The 22,574-nt window shown below is 43.6% G+C and overlaps 1 protein-coding gene and 1 long non-coding RNA gene across 2 annotated transcripts in view; one reads left to right on the top strand and one right to left on the bottom strand.

Moving 5' to 3' along the window:
• Positions 1-9,425, bottom strand: part of Stx12 (syntaxin 12) — a 28,435-nt gene extending 19,010 nt beyond the window's left edge. The window contains exon 1 of the mRNA XM_034503041.2: positions 9,151-9,425. Within this exon, the coding sequence (XP_034358932.1) occupies positions 9,151-9,268 (118 nt within the window). The 5' untranslated portion in view covers positions 9,269-9,425. The remainder of the gene's footprint in view (positions 1-9,150) is intronic.
• A 10,399-nt stretch (positions 9,426-19,824) lies between these two features.
• LOC143442199 (uncharacterized) lies at positions 19,825-21,059 on the top strand. The gene is made up of 2 exons (XR_013110209.1): positions 19,825-19,871; positions 20,909-21,059. It is a non-coding gene; the product is annotated as an uncharacterized LOC143442199 (long non-coding RNA).
• The last annotated feature ends 1,515 nt before the right edge of the window (positions 21,060-22,574 follow it).

Genomic DNA, 22,574 nt, shown 5'->3' with positions numbered 1-22,574 from the left:
AAACCCTGTCTCAAAAAACCAAAAAAAAAAAAAAAAGAAAAAGAAAGAAAGAAAGAAAGAAAATGCACGGCAGAGCAATGCACTTATGGGGAGGGGGTAGTCCAGGCAAAGGGGATAATTAACTAGGGCAAAATCCTCAAGAGGAGACACTAATGGTGTGGTACAGCCGGCGTGCTAGAGCTGAGTGAGCAAGAGATAAGTACTGGCCAAAGAGGTAGTGGGAAGCCAGGTTATTGAGGTCCTTGTGCAATTATAATGAGATGTTAATTAAACAGCAAGCCACTGATGGGTTATGAACAGCATGCCATAACTAGAATTCAAACACAGGGCTGGTTCCAAAGACTGTATGCTTTGAGTCACATGGTGCTGCTCTCCAAAGGCTGAGTCCTAAAGGAAATAGAATGCAGTCACACAGGGCTGGTCTGATTTCCCAGGGTTCCACTTTGCCCCACCCTGTTTATCTGACAGTACCTTAACCTAACTCTAGATAGACTGATATCCTGACTCTAACCTGCTCCCTTCCCCAGTGCCCTCCCATTTCTGGGAATATGCCTCTGTACTCACTAGAGTGCCAGGCACTAGTACTCAGCAGAGTGCCAGGCACTAGTGGGTGCAAGGATACTGAGTGAGTCAGCCTCTTTCCCTTCAAATTTATGTTAAGACAAAAGATGTAAATCAAGGTAAATTAGGAATAAGGAGACTTAACATCTAAGCCGTACTTAACCATTAACAGATGTATGGACCTGGGTGTTGTCTTTTATTTTGCTGGGCCTTTTTTACCACTTGCACGTTATATCCAAATTTAACTAACTAATGTTTATTGAGGACTTACTACGTGTGTGGAGTTTTCAATTTTTCTCATCAAATCTTGTAGTTTGTTGAGACAGGGTTCTACTTAGCCAAGGTTGACCTCCCTACATAACTCAGGATGTCTTTGCATTTCTGATCTTCCTGCCTCCACTTCTGGAGTACTGGGGTGATTTCAGGCATGGGTTATCATTCTCAACTTGTTGTGGTGCTAGAGATTAAACCTAAGGATCTGTGTGTGTCAGGCAATTACTGTGCCAACTGAGTTACATCCCCAACCCTCTCATTAGGCATTGCTACTACTGAAGACTGAATGATCTGCAAGTACTTGCACATTGTTTTTTTGGTTTTTTTTTGTTTGTTTGTTTGTTTGTTTTTGGGTTTTTTTTGGGGGGAGGGGGTTTGTTTGGGGGTTTTGTTTGTTTGTTTGGAGACAGGGTTTCTCTGTGTAGCCCTGGCTGTCCTGGAACTCACTCTGTAGACCAGGCTGGCCTCAAACTCAGAGATCCACCTGCCTCTGCCTCCCAAGTGCTGGGATTAAAGGCTTGTGCCACCACTGCCCGGCGTACTTGCACATTGTCGAATCCCAAAGTCAGTCACAATGAAACACTCTAGTCCCGGTATGGTGGGTAATTATGGTGTTTTTCTGAAACCTGAATGTGTGCCTCAGAGATAGTCTATGTGTGACTTTCTTATCTTAGAAATGCAAGGTGTAAAGTGGGCATAGTGGAACATGCCTTCCTTAATCCCTACACTTGGGAGACAAAGACAGGCTTGACCTTTGTGTGGTCAAGGCCAGAGCAGTCTACATAGTTCCAGGGCAGCCAGGGCTACACAAGCAAGACTGTCTCAAAAGATCAAATAAATAAATAAACCTAAATGAATAAAAAGACAGGCAGCCATGCACGACAGCAAACACTTGAACTGCCAGCCAGTACTCAGGAGGATGGGGGAGATCTGAACCTCAAGGCTGACATGGACTACATAATGAGGCAGTGGATCTCTGAGTTTGAGGGCAGCCTAGTCTACAGAGGGACTTCCAGGTCAGCCAGGGCTACATAGAGAAACTGTTCTGGGGGGAGGGGTAAAAGGTAAACTGAGAATATCTAAAAGTGTATCAAGGTATATAGCTAGCTATTCATCACCATCAAAGCATTAAATACTCTAGGAAACTGTGGAGATCTGAGAGAAAATGAAAACAGTTAATAATCAGTTGTTTTCTGTGTATTTGTAAATGACATACAAGTTTTTCCCCATCTATTTGGTTTCCTGTGTTGAAATCATGTGGACTTCCTAGTTAAGGAGTTTGGGGAAGTCAAGTTGGGAACTTGGGAGTCATTTGCTTACTAAGCACTGGAATGAATGTAGCCCTCATTGGCTCTTTCTGTATTTCTGAACACTACGATATCTTCCTACGAGTTTCCATCCAGACTCATCAGATGCCCTAAAATCCAAACCCAAAGGATGACTGGGTCTTTCATTTACCTGACACTAAGGCAGAGCTTCTTGCAGACTGCCTTCTGTAAGCACAGTATGAAGAACCGTGGCTAATGACTAGGGACCACTGGCCCACACAGCTTACACTCAAGAGAGGAAGGAAGCCTTCCCAAAACTTAAAGCACAAAACAGGAACATTTACACAGACACTTATTTTCATTTGAGTGTGCTTAAAATATCAAAATGATACATTTGGAAAATATTTTTATTAAAATGAGTTAAATCTAAAAGGACCTTCTGTCCACTTGGTTAATGTGAACACTCATTTATTTAATTTTTAAAACTTGTATGCATATGAATATTTTGTCTGCATGTATATCTGGTGTGCTACTTGTGTGCTTAATGCCTGAAGAGACCAGAGGAACACACCAATCTCTTGGAGCTAGAGTTACGGGGTGGTTGTAAGACACCATCTGAGTTCCGAGAATTGAACCCAGACCTTCTTAACCCCTGAGCCAACTTTATAAACTGGAACACTCCTTTTCCAAGAATTCTAGCAAATGAAAAGTTTTATTTTGGGGGTGAGGAGAATGGTGTGGGAGTGTGTGGGCCAGCTGACAACCCTGGGTGTCATGCCTCAAGTGTCCTACACTATGGCTTGCCTTTGATCTCCAAGGACTCAATTGTCTCAGTCTCCCTGGCACTTGAAGTACCACATCTGGGTTATGAAGATCAAACACAAATCCTCAAATGAGCTATCTCCTCAGCCCCTTTTGATTGACATGTTACTGTTAAGGATATGGCTCAGTGGTAGATGCTTGCCTACCATATATGTAAAACCCTGGGCTCAATCCCCAGCACATGAAATAGATAGACACAACATTTTATAATATGATTTTGCATGTGTAGATCATCTGGGGAGTGAACCAAGAATCTCACACATGCTAGGCATGTGCTCTACCACTGAACTACATTCCCACCCTTGGTAAAATACTCTGGATATGGACTGGAGAGATGGTTCAATAGAGTATAGCATTTGCTGCTCTTCAGAGGACTCAGGTTCAATTCCCAGCACCTCCATGACAACTCACAACTATCAATAACTCCAGTTCCATGTCTTTAACTCCAGTTCCAGGGGACTCAACACCCTACCTTCTTTGGTCTCTTCAGGTATGGTACATATACATACAGGCAAATGCTCATGCACATTAAATAAATTTAAAATATTTTACATAAAGACAATTGAGTACCTCCTATGAAATGCTTCCTAATGTTAGAAACTTTACATTTAGTGTATACCAAATGTAAAGACAACCCCTTCTGTTCTGTGTAAGCAATTCTGTCAATTTTATACCTATGCCTAGGTCTATTATGGTGGCACTAGACTGTCATCCCAGCACTTAGTACATAAAAGCAAGAAGGATCTGTTCAAGCCAATCTCAGGTATCTATAGAGATTGGGAAAAACAAAACAAAAACAAACCCACTAGACCTTAACCTCTCCCATAGCTGACCTCCCATTTTTAAAAGAGTAACCTGGCTAAAACTTGTTTTTTAAAAAATATGAAGTAAATCAATTATTGTACATTATTGCTAACATCAACACTAAAAATAACTTGAACACTTCTTATGAATTTTTAGCAGATATCAGCAAAATCTAAATGTTCCCATGAATTATGGTCCAAACCTATTTAATCACATTGAAAGTAATTTTCAGGCCAGGCAGTGGTGGCACACACCTTTAATCCCAGCACTTGGGAGGCAGAGGCAGGTGGATTTCTGAGCTTGAGGCCAGCCTGGTCTACAGAGTGAGTTCCAGGACAGCCAGGACTACACAGAGAAACCCTGTCTCGAAAAATAAGAAAACAAAAAGAAAGTAGTTTTCAATCACATAGATGAGACAAAAATTCTCTTTGAGACAATCTAATGTTCTAATTCAATACACTAAAAACATGCTGTTCTTGCAGAGGACCTGGATTTGGTTCCTAACACACACATGACTGCTCACAACCATCTGTAATTCCAGTTCCGCCTGACTCCCATTTTCTGACCTATGAAGGTACCAGGCATACATGTAGAACACATACATACACATAGGCAAACACTCATAAACAAACATATTTAATGTAAAAAGCATTACTTGCCCTAAAACATAAAACAAGGCCATGTGTGGTGGCACATGCCTTTAATCCCAGCACTCAAGAGGCAGAAGCAGGTAAATCTCTGTGAGTTCCCAGCCAACCAAGAATACACAGTGAAAACTTGTCTCAAAAAACAAAAACAAAAAAAAAACCCAACAACCTATAAATAAATAAATAAATAAATAAATAAATAAATAAGATAAAGGAAATCCATGGACCTAAAAAACTATCTAGACCAAACAAGGTCTTTGCACTGATTATGAAAATGAAAATTCAATGTTCTATACACAAAATTAGGCTTATACTATGATGTTACACAGAAATTGTAAAAACTACCTACCATACACATCATAGATACATACATTTATTGAGACTGAGATACATTCCCAACCCCCATTATAAAGATAGGGTCTCTATAAATTGAACAAGATATTTCCATTTCCTGATGGGCTAGACTCAAACTCCTGGTCCTCTTGCCTCAGCCTCTTGAAGGCTGGGATTTAACTTCTGAAAAACAGTTTGTCAGGAGTAATAGTACATATCTACAATCCCAACATTTGAGAGGCAGAGAAAAGAAGGTCAGGAGTTAAAGGCTAGCCTGGGCTACATGAGACCTTATATTTTACACACACACACCCACACACACACATCCAGTCACTAAACAGAATAGTAAATCTGTGTACTAACAACCAAAGGTGTAATCTCCCACTTTGTACAAGAGTGACAGCATACGTGGTTGTTAAGAGCACAGGCTCTGAATTGAGACTATGTTCTTGTTTTTAAGACAGGCTCTCAATGTGTAGCCCTGCAAGCCTGGAACTATCTATGTAGGCTAGGGTATCCCAGAACTTGCAATTTAACCCAGGCTGGCCTTGAACTCCATGTTCTCCTGACTCTTCCTCTCAAAGGACAGGATCACAGGTGTGGAACAGCATGACCAGCATGACTCCTCGGCTTGATTCTTGGTTCCAGCACGTCCTAGCTGTGTGATCTAGAGTAAATGATGACAGTCTTCTGTCCTGTGTCCTCACCTAAGAAATTGGGAGTAACAAGGGAAGTTTCCTTTGGTTGATGTGAGGATGAAATGAGATGATATGGTTTAAGTTCAGAATGCTGTCTGCCACATAAAAACACTCAACTAAGGACAGCTATTATTATCAAACTCAAGACCAAGAAGAATGTACTTAGCAATGATAAAAATCAATTAAGTACATACTGACTGCCAGCACACCCACTGCTGTGCCAGGCACTGTCTAAAGAGAAATGTATAATGCATGGTCCTGCATCCCACCAATCTAGTACTGCTCTAGGGACAAGGTCAAAAGCTTGGCTTAATTAAGGGATATAGAATATAAGTAGATATTAAACTGTGAGAGAAAATTGGCTTGCTATGTTTAAGAAAAAAGAACCAAATGACAGATAACATGTTTTATGTATTCACTCAATAAGTAGCAGGCACTCTTTGTCTTTTTAAGACAGGGTCTCGAATAGCCAAGCTGGTCTCAAACTTGCTATGTAGCTGAGGCTGGCCTTGAACTCCAGCCTCCTGCCTCCACTTTCCAAGGGAGCCTCCGCTATATAACAAGTGCCCTGACCCCTGGCTACCTCTCCGGTGTCTTTTCCTACTTCGCTCCCTACCTTTAATCTAACCACACCTGGGTCCTTGCTATTCTGTCATGTGAAAGTCCTTGCATTTGCCCTCAGCAAACACTGCCTTTCTCCACTACTCACAAAACTCCCTCCATTCTGGTATCTGCTCATTTAAACACCATCCTACCCAAGCAGTGGTGGTGCAGGCCTTTAATCCCAGCATTCAGGAAGCAGAGGCAGGTGGATCTCTGAGTTCGAGGACAGACTGGTCTACAGAGAGAATTCCAGTACAGCCAGGGCTATGCAGAGAAACCTGTCTTGGGAAAAAAAAATCATCTCCCCAGAGAGGCCTTCCTCACTAGGGGATGATAATTCTACCCTTCTCCCTTCCCTCCTGCTCCCTTTCCTTTGCACCACCTGCTATTACTTGATATTATTGGTAAACACATGCAAACATTCACACAGTGCCAGGCAGCAATTTGTTCTCTGCTCACCACGAGTGAACATCAGTGCTCAAAGAATGCCTGTTGCACCCTGAATGAAAGAACTCATATGCTTGGGACTAAGGTAAATGGCAGAAAAATAAAGATGAATGAGACATGTTTCCTACCTCAAATGAGCTAACAATCTAACAGGGAAGATGAGCATATTATGAGAAAAAGAAGCCACACACTCAGCTAGGCAATTCAACCTTTCTCAGTCTGTTTCCTAGCTCATGAACTGGGAATCTTTGTAATTACTCCACAGGATTGTTACAAATTAGGATATTACATGCAAAGAACTTTTCATATGGCCTAGCACACTATGTACTTAAACAGTAGCTAGTAACATTATTAATTATTGACTCTAAGGACCCCCTTGAGTCCAATGCCTAATCAACAGCTAAATCAGCATCTATTACCAAGGAAACCACTCCTAATCTCCACTGCCATCTTTTCTTGTTGTTTTGCTTTAAGACTCACTCTATAACTAAGGCTGGCTTTGAACCCATGGAAACTGTCTTGCCTTGGTCTCCTGAGAGCCAGAGTTACAGATCTGACTCATCACACCTAGGAGTTTTAAACTCCTTCTCTGTTCCTCCTTCTCTTTCTCTCTTTTTCCTTTCAAAAAGAGAGGCATGGTGTGGCCCAAGATCACCTTGAACACACTAGGCAGTCTAGATTTGCCTCTAAGTCATGATAATCCTCCTGCCTCAGCCTCTCGAATGCTACTGTGTACCACTATGCCCAGTTTCAACTCTAATTTTGATTTACGTAAACATAGATTTGCAGTTTAAAGAATCTGTATCAGTTCCTATGCTTACTATACAACTTAATACTCAAATATGAAATATTCTGCATACAGACATTCAAGTTAGGTTAGTCTCAATTAGAAAACTTCAATCTTGGAAAAAACACAAATTCTTTTCTTTCCTTTTTTTCTTTTTTATTTTCTTCTTTCTGGTTGTTCAAGACAAGGTTTCTCTGTGTAGCCCTGGATGTACTGGAACTCTGTAAACCAGGCTAGCCTCTCAAACTCAGATATCTACCTGCCTCTGCCTCCCAGGTACTGGAATTCAAGGCAAGCCTTTCAACACATAGCACAAAATTTTCTTTAAATTTTTTTTATTATTATTGTGTGTATGAGATGTGGAACATACACATACAATAATGTAAACACACATACCAGGGAACACAGTGGATCAGTGGGAAGGTCAGAGGACAGCTCTGTGGGGTTAATTTGTTCCTTCCATGTTCATCTGGGTTCTGGGGCTCAAATCAGGTTTTCAGGCCTGCACAGCAAGCACTTTACCTGAGCCATCTTGCCAGCCCCTTGAGTAAGAATTTTCTGATTTAACCTGTATTACAGCTCCTTAACAAGAGGAAACTGGGACACAAAGTTCCATACTATCTAGTCATCAATCATATTATTGTGTTCTTAATATCTGGGTTAACAAGCTGAATATTCTTCCTACCTTCAAACCCCAAGGCCTGACCCTTCCTACCTGAAACCTTCTACCTCTCAAATTCTACAGTACACATTTAGATTTAAAAACAAAGTGACAAGCTGGGTGTCATTAATCTCAGCACGGTGGAGGCAGAGGCAGGTGGATCTCTAATTTTGAAGCCAGCCTGGTCTACAGAATGAGTTCCAGGACAGCCAGAGCTACAGAAAAACTGTCTCAAAAATAAAATAAAAGCAAAGTGATCGCTTATGCTTTAGAGTTTAGGACATAATTGTTAATTCTGAACGGACTCTACCTATTAACAGAGTATAGCTAAGCTCACAAAACCACAATAATAAACAACACAGATGGTTGTCACCATTTTTAAAGTTACATTGCTTCTGTTGTTCTGTTTACAAGGCTCTGGGACGATTCTGAAGTTCAAAAGCAGCCTGTATTTGACTCTAGCTACAACTTTAGACTTCAATGGTGAGAAGGGAGCTTTAAGGTAAGCAGTTACAAACTGACTTGTACCAACTCTGCCATCTCTTACTTGGTATGTAGTTGTGGCGAAGAGTAGCTCAGCAGAGGCAGAAAACGAACTCTTCATGCTTGAAATTTTTAAAAACGTCTTTGCTACAAAAGACAACCTAAACTAAAATGTTCCCGGTGCATTCTCCGCCATAAAACAGGAGTCCTCCCATCCCCTGAATACCAGTCATTGACTGATTTCCAGATTAATTACAGGAAGCACAGTGTATTAAGTCACCCAAACGCACGCATTCTCCACTTCCCTTAATTGAAAGTTGCTGATGTCCAAGGACCCAACCGCTGAGCAGACTGTGTACCTAAAGTCGGAACCAGTAAGCAACCCCTGATCCGAACTGAGGAAAACAAGGTGGGTGGGGAGCCGGCGATGACAGGAAAAACTCGGCTGACCACTGCGCCAAGTCAAGACTGCTCACAGTCCTGGAGATGACACACTCCCTCTAACCCTCGAGCTGTCGGCTCTGTTGACCCCCAACACACACACAACTCACAACGCCTAAGACAGGGGTGTGGACCTAAAGGGCCCGAGCCTGACCAACCCAGGGAAGGCAGCTCGCCGCACCCGGCTTGGAGGCTCGTGGTGGCCTCAGCTGTGGCCTCAGTGAGGCCCCGACCGGGCTCCGCGTCTTGGCAGCTTCACCCAGGCCTGTCCCTCAGGCCGCCGCCCCCCCATCCCCGCTCCCAGCTGGGTCCCCTCGCTCACTGGCTTGGCTGATCCGCTGGATGTTGCCACTGCATGTCTGGATGATGCTGTTGAAGTCCCGGGGCTGAGGCCCCGACGGCCCGGGGTTCCGATACATATCTAAGGGACCGTAGGACATGACAGTGAGCAGAGACCGGGTCGCGCTTCAGGGCGCTCCTACCGGAAGCTGCCACTGACCGGGCCCTGCAGCTGAGAGGAAAACCGGGAAGAGAAAGGGCGGGGAAGGGGCCGCGACTGCGTGCGCACTGACTCCGCCCATCATCGTGCGCATGCGCGGGCCCCGCCCCGTCCTGCAGTGTGAGTGTGCGGCTGGAACTGGCAGTAGGTAGTCAGTCTCTTGAGAGTTTTCAAACTGCTGCCAGTGGGCCGTCTCGAAAGACTGGACTCCAGCACTGCCGCCAACGCAGGACGGACTTCTTCAGCCAGGCACCTCCAGCCGGATGACCTGCCGCCCGCCAACATGCTCGTCCGCATCCTACTGCTCCCGGATCCTGCTGCTCAGCCACCCTGCAAATTCTTGCTTTTCCAACCCAAGTCAAAACCGAGGTGAACACACGAGCGTGGGATTGGACCAGTGCAAGTGCAGTTGTACCCGACAGGATTCGATGGTGAAAACTGTTCAACACCTAAATTTCCAACAAGAATAAAGTTACTACTGAAACCCACCTCCAACACGATGTACTTCGTGTTTATCCACTTCAAGGGATTCTGGAACACTGTCAATAACATTTCCTTCCTTTGACGTCAGGCTGGTAAGCAGGATGAGTTCCAGGACAGGCAAGGTTACATAGAGAAACCCTGTCTCGGAAAACACACACACACACAAACCAAACAAATAAAAAACATTCCTTTCCTGCAGAATATACAGTCATGAGATTTGTTGCCAGACAGATCCCATTTTATTGACAGGCCACCAACTTACAATGTGCACCGCACCTACGAAAACTGGACAGCCTTCTCCAACCTCTCCCTACATCAGGGCCCTTCCTCCAGTAGCAGATAACTGTGTGAAAGGGAAAAAGAGGGTTTCTGATTCAAATGGTTTTGGAAAAGTTCTAAGAAAAAAATTAATCCCTGATCCCCCAGGGCACAAATATGATGCTCACATTCTTCGCCCAGCACGTCACCCATTAGTATCTCAAGACAGACCAGAAACAAGGACTTAGATTCACCAGAGGACTGGGCCACAAAGTGGACGTAAACCATGTTTATGGTCAAACTCCAGAGAGCATAAACAGCTCCTTTCCTTTCTTTTTTAATTATTTATTTTTATGCTCATTGGTGTTTTGTCTGTATGTATGAGGGTGTCAGAAGCCCTGGAACTGGAGTTATAGGCAGCTGTGAGCTGCCATGTGGATGCTGGGAAATGAACCTGTGTCCTCTGCAGGGGAAGCCAGTATTCTTAACGGCTGAACCATCTCTCCAGCCCCAAACTATACTTTTTCATGGATGAAAAATTAAAGTACCAAGTAATTGATAAAGAGGTATATTCTCCCAACAGAGAGGTCAGGGACACTCAGGTGGAGGCAAGCTACCCACTTCACACTCCCAATACCTGCAGTTGGTTTTGGGGCAGGAGATCTCAGGTTTGGCAACTGGTCATATGGTATAAGCTACAATATGGTTACGATATGAACCAGCACCACAAATGAATATCACTGAAGCCTTAGCAATCATTTAAAGAACTCAGGAGGGAAGAAGGTTGCTGAGTTGGAAGTTCTCTATGGTTACATCCGAAGCCAAACAGTTTTGGAGAAGTAGGTTTTAAGATCATCAATGCTGCCTCAAAATTAGGGTCTCAACTTCAGTAACATGAAGGGCTGTCGCTTCATTCAATGTTCAGGGTTTCCCCAAACGACCACCATTAGTACAAGTGCTTTGACTCCAGACAAATAGTGACTTAGATATCAGATCTCTTCAGGTTTGGGACATGCTAGACAGAAGAATGAAATGAAATATTTGGGGATTCCATTGGATAAGTTTTCCTAGCCATGTTGTATATCCCCAAAGTCTATGACATCATGCAAGAAATTTTGATTTCCATAATATTGTACCGATTACCTTAACCCTTACTTCCTATTCTGCTCTTTTCTGGGTTGTTTTTTTTTTTTGTTTTTCTGGGTTTGTTTTTTTGTTTTGTTTGTTTTTGGGTGGTTTTTTTTTTTTTGGTTTTGGTTTTGGTTTTTCGAGACAGGGTTTCTCTATAGATCCCTGGCTGTCCTGGAACTCACTCTGTAGACCAGGCTGGCCTCAAACTCAGAAATCCGCCTGCCTCTGCCTCTCAAGTGCTGGGATCAAAGGTGTGTGCCACCACTGCCCGTCTGCTCTATTCTGAAAACCCAGGCTCAAATATGGGAGAATTAAGCAGCCTTGACATTCAGATCTGTAACCAATCGGTGAGTTTTAAGGGTTTCAAAATACTTTTATTTCTCCCTTCACTCCTAATAAAGCAATAAAGTAATAATCATATTTTTGGGGCACATACTGTGTGTGAATCCTCGTTTTAAGTCATTGGTTTATAAACACTTCACAGCAAGGAACCATCCTCATTTTTATCTTTAAATGTTTTTGGTTTGGTTTGGTTTTTTGTTTGTTTTTCAAAACAGGGTTTCTCTGTGTAACCCTGACTGTCCTGGAACTTACTTTGTAGACCAAGCTGTTCTCAAACGTGAAGATCCGCCTACCTCTCTGCATCTGCCTCCCAAGTGCTGGGATTAAAAACAATGGCATGGTGGCACACAACTTTAATCCCAGCACTTCAAAGACACTTGGAAGAGGCAGGCAGATCTCTGAATTCAAGACCAACTGGGTCTACACAGCAAGTTCTGGGCCAGCCAGGAATACACAGTGAGACCCTGTTGCAAACAAAAACAAAGAGCCAGGAATGGTAGTGCAAGCTTTTAATCCTCGCACTTAGGAGGCAGAGGCAGGCAGATCTCAGAGTTCGAGGCCAGCCTGGTCTAGAGTGAGTTCCAGAACAGCCAGGGCTACACAAAGAAATTCTGCCCTGAAAAACCAAAAACCAAACCAAACCAAAACCAAATAAGGGCCAAGGAGATGGGTCAATAGGTAAGAGACTTTTCTCTACACGCACGAAGACCTGAGTTCGAATCCTGGAAGCAGCCAAATAAAGAGCTGAGCATGGTGGCTGGAGAGATAGCTTAGCAGTCAAGAGTGAAGTCCTTGCAGATGAGCAGGGTTTGGTTGATTCCCAGAACCCTTCTGTTGGCTCACAGCCAGCTGTAACCTTAAGATCTGATGCCCTTTTCCGGCCTCTCCAGGCATCAGGCACATACATGGTGCATTATACACACATGTAGGCAAAAACACTCATATACATAAAATGAATAAATTTGTATAAAAAGCTGGACATCATTGCACAGGCTACAAACAGACATTAGGCAACAGATAAATGTGGGTCCCCAGAGTTCACTCCTCAGCCAGCTTAGCCAAAAATCAGTGAGCAAGCCTATCTCAAGGCAGTAAAGCAAAGAGCAAGAAGAAATTCTACATCTTCTGAGTAGGCACACACACAGGCTCATGCACCTACATATATATGTGCATGCACCGTTACACACACACACACACCTCCTTATGATCCATAGTTTTATGCCAAGCCCTGTGTTTTACTGCATAGCTTTAACAGATTAGTTTCCTCACATGAGGCCCTAAAATGTATCAGTTTGAATGCATTCATAAACTCTGAGTCGCTAATAATACACTGATGTCACATTAAGGACAGAAATCAAATACTTCCCCTTCATGTCCTTTATCCAAGAGTTAGCAATTGAGGCTGAGTCCTCTACTTCATTCTCCCTGTGTCTTCCACTGTCTGTCACAAAGGGCTGCTGCCCTGTATCTCCCAAACAGCCCAGAAAGCACAGGAGAAGGAATGAGAGACACTTTGTCCAAATGCCGCTGCCATAATTTATGGTAGATTCTCACTTTCTAAGGCTGCTTTCTGCCTATTTTCTGTTTCCAGCTAATGATTTTCACAACACACATGTCAAGGGCATCGGAGGGCATGTAATTTAGGATTGCAGCTACGTATTAGCTTAGGCTGTAAAAGTGGATTATGTGGGAAATCCAGGGCAAATAAGACAGGTTGTTTTTTGTATCTTGGAATTTGTATTTTGGTCTCTTAAGGGTAAGCTCCACAAATAGGCTGATTATACAGTAGGATAGAACTTTTAAGTCTTTTTTAAAATTATTTTTTGTAGTTGTTATGTCTTTTTGAGACAGAGTCTCACTATGTAGTCCTAGCTGGCCTGGAACTCACAGAGATTGAGCTGCCTCAACCTCCCAAGTGCTGGTGTGATGACAAATAAATAAATAAATAAATAATAAACAAACAAACAAACAAACAAATTCCCCCATTTTATGCTAGGCGTCCATCTTGGTTCTCACTAGCTATTTATCGATGACTCCACGTTCTGGAAGGTAAGTTCCCAATGACCCTGACTCAATAAGCCACTGTGCTGGCTGGCTTTGTGAGTTAACTTGATACAAGCTAGAGTCATCAGAGAGGAAGGAGCCTCCAGTGAGGAAATGTCTCCATGAGATTCAGCCATGAGGCATTTTCTCAATTAGTGATCAAAGGGGGGAGAGCCCAGCCCACAATGGGTGGGGCCATCCTGGGCTGGTAGTTCTGGGTTCTATGAACAGGCAGGCTGGGCAAACCATGGAAAGCAAGCCAGTAAGCAGCACTCCTCCATGACCTCTGCATCAGTTCCTGCCTCCAGATTCCCACCCCATCTGAGTTCCTGTTCTAACTTGCTTTGGTGATGAATAGTGATATGGAAGTGTAAACCCTTTCCTCCCAACTTGCTTTTGCCCATGGTGTTTCCTTGCAGCAGTAGAAACCCTAACACACACACACACACACACTGAAATGTAAAGCCATGACCATGTATTTACGTGTTACAGTTTGACTGTTTTTTTGTCTTCTGTAACCTGTTTATGCAGGTATTCAGATTGCCTTAACTACTTAATCTAGGCAGAGCAAAACAACTCTTGGCTTGCCTGTGCAAACACTCAAGGTCTTCTGCAGTTTTCCCCTTTAAAATTTCTTCCCTCAGGGCCGGAGAGATGGCTTATTGGTTAAGAGCATTGACTGCTCTTCTGGAGATCCTGAGTTCAATTCCCAGCAACCACATGGTGGCTCACAACCATCTGTAATGGATCTGATGCCCTCTTCTGGTGTGTCTGAAGAGAATGACAGTGTAGTTACATACATTAAATATAATGTATGGGTTTTTTTGTTTTTTTTTTAAATCCTTCCCTCACTTCCTTCTCACAGCAATCTCAAGTCTAGCTTAGAGATTGTTTTCCTGCTAGCAATGATCAATAAACCTTTTAGTTGATTGAGTCTATGGTCTTTTCCCAGGGGATTTAAGGTACACTCCTCTATGATCAGCAGCACTGATTATTATAGTAACAATTAACAATTGTAAGCCATGACAGTGTTATTAACTTTGGCTGAGAGGTCCAGCAAAGGTTCCTGTCTCTTAGTATGTAACAGATATTTTTGTCAGGCAGTGGTGGCACACACCTTTAATCCCAGCACTTGGGAGGCAGAGGCAGGTGGATTTCTGAGTTCGAGGCCAGCCTGGTCTTCAGAGTGAGTTCCAGGACAGCCAGGGCTACACAGAGAAACCCTGCCTTGAAAAATAAAAAACAGACAAACAAACAAAAAAAAAAACACAAACAGAAAAAAGAGATATTTTTATCATAATGCAGTGCCACAGCATATTATAGTAAACCATATTTTTTTTCAGTTTCGTGTGTGTGTGTGTGTGTGTGTATGTGTGATGTACAAATGTGTGTATGCATGGCTGCATGTGTGTGGTGCACATGTGTATTCTCATGTATGGGTACATGTGTATATTCCTGTGTGTGGGTGCATATTTGTATTCCTGTGCATGGGTGCACTTGTGTATTCCTGTGGGGGGGTGCATTTGTGAACTTTAATTTTTTTCAAACCTTATTTTTAATGATGGTTCTTAAATGCTTTAGCCTCCCTTGTAGCCCACCACCCACCAGAGACAAGCAGTGGCAAGCTAGATTCACTCACAAACATGTCATGGATACACCAGCAGTTCAGCTCGGTAGAGTTGGAATATCAAACAAGAATCAATAGCAGTGGCACAAACTAGCAGAGACAGCCAGGCCTCAGCCTTGGCTCCAGTCAGCAGGAGGGACCAGGAGGAATGCCAGGAGAAGCTCTCTGCTGTGCCTCTCAGGGAGTAAGAATCAGCAAAGACCCACAAGCATTACACAGCTATTGGTACCAGCAAGCCATCACTCTGTGGAGTCCTACTTATATGCCTGTCAAACATCACGTGTCCTCCACAGGCCTTGCCTCAGCACTCTTGCTTCAGCACGTGCATCCAACCAGTCTGAGTTCTCAGAGTCCCAACAAATGCAGCTCAACTCGTGTCCTTCTATGTGTTTGCTTTAGCAGAACATCCTTTCCCCGGTGTCTGCTTCAGTGAAGTATTCCTTCACGAGTCTGCCTTAGTCTTTCACCTGTGACCACTTCAGGAAAACACTCCTTCATGTGTTTGCCCCAGCAAAGCACCATCCAACACGACTGACTCTCCAAAGAACCCTCAAGTTTCCACATCACTTGCGTATTCTGTGTGAATGCCCAAAGCTTGTGTCAGGAATCACCCTCACTCTCTCCTCTTCCACCCTTATCCATTGAGGCAGAGTCTCTCCATTGAGCCCAGAATTTCCTGTGGGGATCCTGACTCTACTGTCAAAGTCTGGAATAACAAGGGGATGAGCATTTCTGAGGATCCAAACTCCACATGTCACTCTTGCAAGGCAAGCTATTTAACCACTGAGCCATCTCCCTGGGGCCCTAAATTGTACTTTTTTTTTTTAACTTGTAAAAAAGCCTTACTCTTTTTTTTTTTTTTTTTTTTTTACATTTGATGCTATTTAAACTAAAACTCTCTGAAAGTCATTTTCTCCCCCAGAAATTAAAAATAGTTACTGCTTTCTTCATCCACATAAAGTTAAAAGTGGTTTCATCTGTGCATCTCTCACAGAAACACAAACGTTCCTTGCAAATACTAAATATTCAATAAACACTTATCATATGAATACATGAGGGGAGGATGTGGTTCCAAGCTTAGATCTCATCTCACAGTGGTATGGCACAGCTGACACAAGGTCTAGAAGAAGTCCCAATGTCCTCCTGAGATGTCCTCCTCAGAGAGGATATCTACTTGCTGAGAATCACCTCCAGTCTTGTGGAACCCCAGATCTACGGAGAACATTCTGCACAAGCTTCAAAATAATGAGGATAAGGACAGACCCAGACATCGGCAGGGCACATCAAGTTCCTGACAAGATCCTAGAACAAGAGGTACAGAATCCACGTAAAACAACCTTCCCCGAGCTGGAGAGATGGCTCAGTGGTTAACATCACTGGCTGCTCTTCCAGAGGATCCCAGGCCTACTTCCCAGCACCCACATAGAAGTTTAAGTCTGTAACTATAGTTCTAGGGGATCTGATGCCCTCTTCTGGCCTCTGAGGACACCAAGTATGCACACAGGGCACAGATAGGCAATACACACAGAGAGAGAGAAAGAAAGAGAGAGAGAGAGAGAGAGAGAGAGAGAGAGAGAGAGAGAGAGAGAGAGGAGAGAATAGAAAAAGGAAAAAACCAGTCTTTTCTAACTCAGCAGCAAAATACCAGCCTGCTGGAGAAGCTGAAGCACAAAAGAAACAGAAAAGATCTTGACACTGACGTCATCCAGCATAGCATCAGTGACTTCCTGTAGCTGAACCTAAGGGATATTTAGAAAGTCTACCTAAGGTCACCATTATTGAATGGCCGTGCACGCTTTCCTGTGGTAAGAGAATTCGTGCTTTCAGCTGGGCACAATGTTGCAAGCCTGTAGAGTCTGAGAGTCTCAGCTCTCAGGAAGGGAGACAGGAAAGTCACAAGTTCCAAGTGGGCCTTGGCTAAATAGTGAGCTCCAAGCCAAATCTTGAAGAGGACCCTGGTTCATTTCCCAGCATCCTCATGGTGACTCACAGCCATCTCTAACTCTGACTTCACAGGACCCACGGCTAGCTTCTGAGAGCACCAGGCACACTGGTGGTGCACAGATATACATGCAGGAAAACACTCACATAAATAATGAAGTTAACTTTAAGACAAACAAACAACATGTTTGGTGGGACATGCATGCAATCCCAACACTCCTGAGGTAGAGGAGGCAAGAGGAAGATCCGAAACTCTTGTCATCTTTGGTTATGGGGCAAAGTCAAGACTAGTCTGACCTGTATAAAATTCTGTCTCAAAGAAAAATTATATATAAGCTCAGTAGTATAGTACTTGCCTACCAAAGAAAAAAAAGATTAAGTTATCATGCAACTGGGTACTTCCTTATGTGTTGGGAGCTGACTTTTAGCAGAAATCGACTAGATCATCTTTGCAGCCATCTAGAACCATATACCCTGATGAGAGACTTGTTTTTCAAAAGCCTACAACGGCTGAAGCACACTCTGATAAACATCTTGTTTATCCCACATAGCTTGTTTTGCTGTTTAGTGACCCCAGCTGCATGGTGCACGTGGTAAAATGTTTTCACCTGTGTTCCCCTGCTTGTGCTTATAAATACCCCAGATTTCCTTTCAATAAATGAGACAGGACAAGACTTAAGATCTGACCACACGCCCAGTCTTGTCTCCATTCTTCACGTCTCTTGCCCTTCCAGCCCCACTCTCTCTCTTGACCAGAGAGAGCACTTAGCCCCAAAGCGTTGAGGCAGAGTGTGGTCCTCAACAATATTCTTAAAAACAAACAAACAAAAAAAACCTGACAGTAACCAAGTGGTGGTGGCAGCCCCATGGTGGTGCATGCCTTTAGTTCCAGCACTTAGGAGGCAGAGGCAAGTGGATCTCTGAGTTCAAGGTTAGCCTGGTTTACAGAAACCAGGACAGGACAGGCGGGACTATGCAGAAAAACCCTGCCTCAAAACAACAAAACAAACAAACAAACAAAAAAAAACCTGACAGTGTGTACGAGAACACTAATTATTGACTTGAGATTTTTTAATGTGAAATTTTAATTTGTCTTTTAACATGTTTTAAAGATTTGTTTTTATTCTAAATTATATGCATGTGGGGGATATGCGTGTGTGTGTCTGTCTGTCTGTCTGTCTGTGCACCTCTTGAGAGCAGCTGCCCTCAGAGTCCAGAAGAGGATTATCAAAGTTGGAGTTACAGGCAGTATGAGTTGTACAACTTGGTGCTGGGAACTGAACTCGGGTGCTCTGCAAGAGCAGTCTTTGGATTTTGGTTAGTTGGTTGGTTTTTGTTTGTTTTGGCTGTCCTAGAACTCACTCTATAGACCAAGCTGATCTTGAACTCAGTGATCTAGCTCCCTCTGCCAGCAGAGTGCTGGGATTAAAGGTGTTGCCACCACTGCCCAGCTAGTAATACTTGCTCTTAACCACTCAATCATCTCTCCAGTCCTATGTATGTGTTTTATATTGATATATTTTGTTTGTTTGTTTTTGGAGACAGGGTTTCTCTGTGTAGTCCTGGCTGTCCTGGAACTCACTCTGTAGACCAGGCTGGCCTGGAACTCAGAAATCCGCCTGCCTCTGCCTCCCAAGTGCTGGGATTAAAGGCGTGCGCCACCACTGCCAGAGCTGACCTTGAATTTCCTCTAATGCATTTCTGCATTATGTATATTTTTATGTATATATTATGTATATGTATATTATGTATATGTATATTTGTGTACTCATATGAACGCGCGCGCACACACACACACACACACTCACGAGCAGGAGAAAGGGAGGGAGGAAGTTAGAGGCTGCTGTCAAGGTTCTTCCTCAACCACTCTCCATCTTTTGTTGAGACAGGGACTCTCTCTGACCCTGGAGTTACCAACTCAGGCTAAACTAGCTGGCCAGAGAGCCCCAGGGATCCTGTCTCCCAGCACTGAGAGTGCAGGTAAGCGGGCCACACCCAACTTTTATGATGGTGCTGGGGTTCCAAATTCAGCTGCTCTGCCTTGAGAAGCACTTTAGCAATGTAATGGAGATCTCCTTAGCCTCTGCTCTCTTTGCAAATTTCTTTTCTCTGAGAAGGATCTTTTTCACTGACCTGAAACTTGCCAACTAGCCTGGGCTGGCTCGGTGGTCAGCACCAGGGATCTGCCTGTCTCTGCCTCCCCAGCTCTAGGTGTATAAGTATCTGTCAGAACACATGGCTTTTGAAATGAGGGTGCTAGCCGGGCGGTGGTGGCACACGCCTGTAATCCCAGCACTTGGGAGGCAGAGGCAGGCAGATTTCTGAGTTCGAGGCCAGCCTGGTCTACAGAGTGAGTTCCAGGACAACCAGGGCTACACAGAGAAACCCTGTCTCAAAAAAAACCAAAAAAAAAAAAGAAATGAGAACGCTGAGCCTCATACTTGCGAGGCAAACAATTTACAAACTGAGCTATACTCCCACCACAGGCATCCCTGACTTGATCATTTCTTAAGTACTTTTAGATGCCATGCGTTGGAAATATATATATATATATATATATATATATATATATATATTTTTTTTTTTTTTTTAAATGCACAGTGATCCCCACAATAATGTGCACCTAATGAAGACGACCAGTGATCAGACAAAATCACATTCATTGCTGCAAGGGAAACTACACACTGCAGGGACCATGGACTGTGTCTCCAGATACCAGGTGAGAGGAAAAAGAGGGAGTGTGTAAGTTAAACGGAAAAGAAACAGGGTTGGGCTTCACCTCTTTGTTTGGGTTTAGTTTCTGCAGCACTGTGGAGCACCCTTAGGGTGAGCCTGTCAGGTGAGCGCTCCCACTGTGATGGTCTCCAGCCTAGTAGTGGGGTATTCTGATAGCTTCAAAGCACATTGGACTGTGTAAAGGGATTATCAGCAGGCTGGAGCTATCGAGGTGGCTCAGGATCCCGTTTCCTTGGAAACTACTGTGTGAAGATAAATGTGGGCTGCAGTTGTTGGAAATTCCTTATCTGAAGCTCTACACCTGCCTTAGAAACCCCCTCTGCCCAAATAACTCAAACCTTCCAGGCAAAACATCCTGTTTTTATCTCAAAACGAAATTTCCAACAATCTGGGACTTTAGAGACTAAGATCTCCTCAACATTAGGTCTTTTGTTTATTAACAAAAGCAATCATCCCAGGATTGTCCCCACTGAGGTTTGATTTGCTTTTTTTGGTACAGATAAGAAAAACACTCTGAGATTCCGGGTACTTGCCCAGCGTCATAATGCTGTTAGGGGAAGCCAGGATACCCTGTAGTCACTGATTACCAGTCCTGCCCAAAAGATGAACATATACGTGTGTGTGTGTGTGTGTGTGTGTGTGTGTGTGTGTGTGTGTGTGTGTAAGCCAGTTGTGACTGACAGCAGGATCTTCCAAGACTGAACAGCATTTTTCAGAACTTTATTGCATTACAACTGCTTTGCAATGAGATGCAACAGGAAATATTGTTTCAATGGGTCAGTATTTGTTCAGACCTGTAAATACCACGCTAACAGAGAAGACAGCATCTTCACTGCCCCAGGAAGTTTTGGCCTACACTCCTTCCCCATCCACCAGATGTCAGCTTCTGGTTTTTAGAGCTTTATGTTTCTGTCATTATTGTAAAACATCTGCTGGCTCATTCCATGAAATTTTTTCTCTTGCTTTGACATGTCTGTCTGTCTGTCTGTCTGTCTGTCTGTTTGTCTGTTTTTGAGACAGGTATCTGGAACTTGTGATTCAGACAAGGCTCAAATTCATAGAGATCTGCAGGCTGCTACCTCCCAAGTGCTGGGACCACTACCACAGCCCAATCTGATTTGACCATCTTTCAGGGTTATTTGCTGAGGAAAAAAACACTTGTGATTTTGTATTTGGCTTAGTGCACATTAGTTATCAAGACAGGAAGCAGAGCTGCGATAGACTCTTCTTTGGGAGGAAGAGGAAAAGAGGGGAGGAGGGAAAAGAAGGACCAAACCAAACATTTAGGGAAGATAAAGTATAAACTCTTGGAGAGGAGAAAAACTGTAAGGCTGGGCATGGTGGTACACTTTAATCCCAGCTTTCAGGAAGCCAGCCTGGCTACATAGTGGGTTCCAGGACAATCAGGGTGACAGAGAGGCCTTGTCTCAAAGAAAAAAAGTGAGAAAATATACAATATATTTTATACTGATTGAGGACTGAGAATTTCCAACACTGTTGGACCTCTAATTGGTTCAAGGGGAAAACAATTACAATTAATTATTTGGAAAATTAATTGACTATAAAGAATTAGCTAAAATGAAAATAACCAGAAAATAAAGTCCTGTTTTGTTAGATTTTAAAAGGCAAGCTGGACTTCCTTTTTATTTATTTGTTTTTATTTATTTATGTATGTATTATTTATTGAGTCAGGGTCTCACTTTGTAGTTCTGCCTATCTCAGAACTTGTAATATACAGCAGCCTGACCTCAACCTTCCCTGCTCCTGCTGGGCTACAGGCATGTACTATCATGACAGGCTCAAGGTCTCAGTTTGAAGCCCAGAGTGAGTTCAAATCTCACCTAGTCAAGAGCTGGGATTACAGCAATGAGCTACATTGCTCAGCTGATGGTAAAAGATGGTAAAAAATTAATTTAGTGGAAGTAAAAAAAAAGTGACCAGAGCGGGAGATGAGTCTTAATGGTAGAGAACAGCCTTAGTGTACATAAGGCCCAGCGGGGGAGGGCAGAGGAGGGGGAGGGGAGGGTGGGGAGGGGGAGGGCAGGGGAGAAGGTTCATTCTCCTTAGTGTACATAAGGCCCAGCAGAGGAGGGGGAGGGGAGGTTCATTCTCCTTAGTGTACATAAGGTCCAGCAGAAGAGGACAGAGGAGGGGGAGAGGAGGGGGGGGGGGGAGGGAGGGGCAGGGGAAAAGGTTCATTCTCCTTAGTGTACATGAGGCCCAGCAGAGGAGAGGGAGGGGTGGGGGTGGGGGAGAAGGTTCATTCTAATTTGTCTTTCTATTACCATCTGTCTCAAGTAACAGAAAGAGGTGGGAGTCAGGCAGTGGTGGCACATGCCTTTAATCCCAGAACTTGGGAGGCAGAGGCAGGTGGATTTCTGAGCCAGCCTGGTCTACAGAGTGAGTTTCAGGACAGCCAGGGCTACACAGAGAAACCCTGTCTCCAAAAACCAAAAACCAAAAACCAAAAACCAAAAACCAAAAACCAAAAACCAAAAACCAAAAACCAAAAACCAAAAACCAAAAACCAAAAACCAAACCAAACCAAACAAACAACAACAAAAAAAAACCCCACCACCAACAAAACCAGAAAGAGGTGGAGCTGGAGAAGATGGCTGAGCTGTCAAGACCACCGGCTGCTGCTCTTCCAGAGGACCTAGGCACCACAGGGCCTATAACTCCAATT

This window comes from Arvicanthis niloticus, chromosome 5 (genome assembly GCF_011762505.2).
Source record: "Arvicanthis niloticus isolate mArvNil1 chromosome 5, mArvNil1.pat.X, whole genome shotgun sequence".
Taxonomy (NCBI): domain Eukaryota; kingdom Metazoa; phylum Chordata; class Mammalia; order Rodentia; family Muridae; genus Arvicanthis; species Arvicanthis niloticus.
Note: the sequence above shows the minus strand (reverse complement) of the source record. Positions and strands in the feature narration are given on the sequence as shown.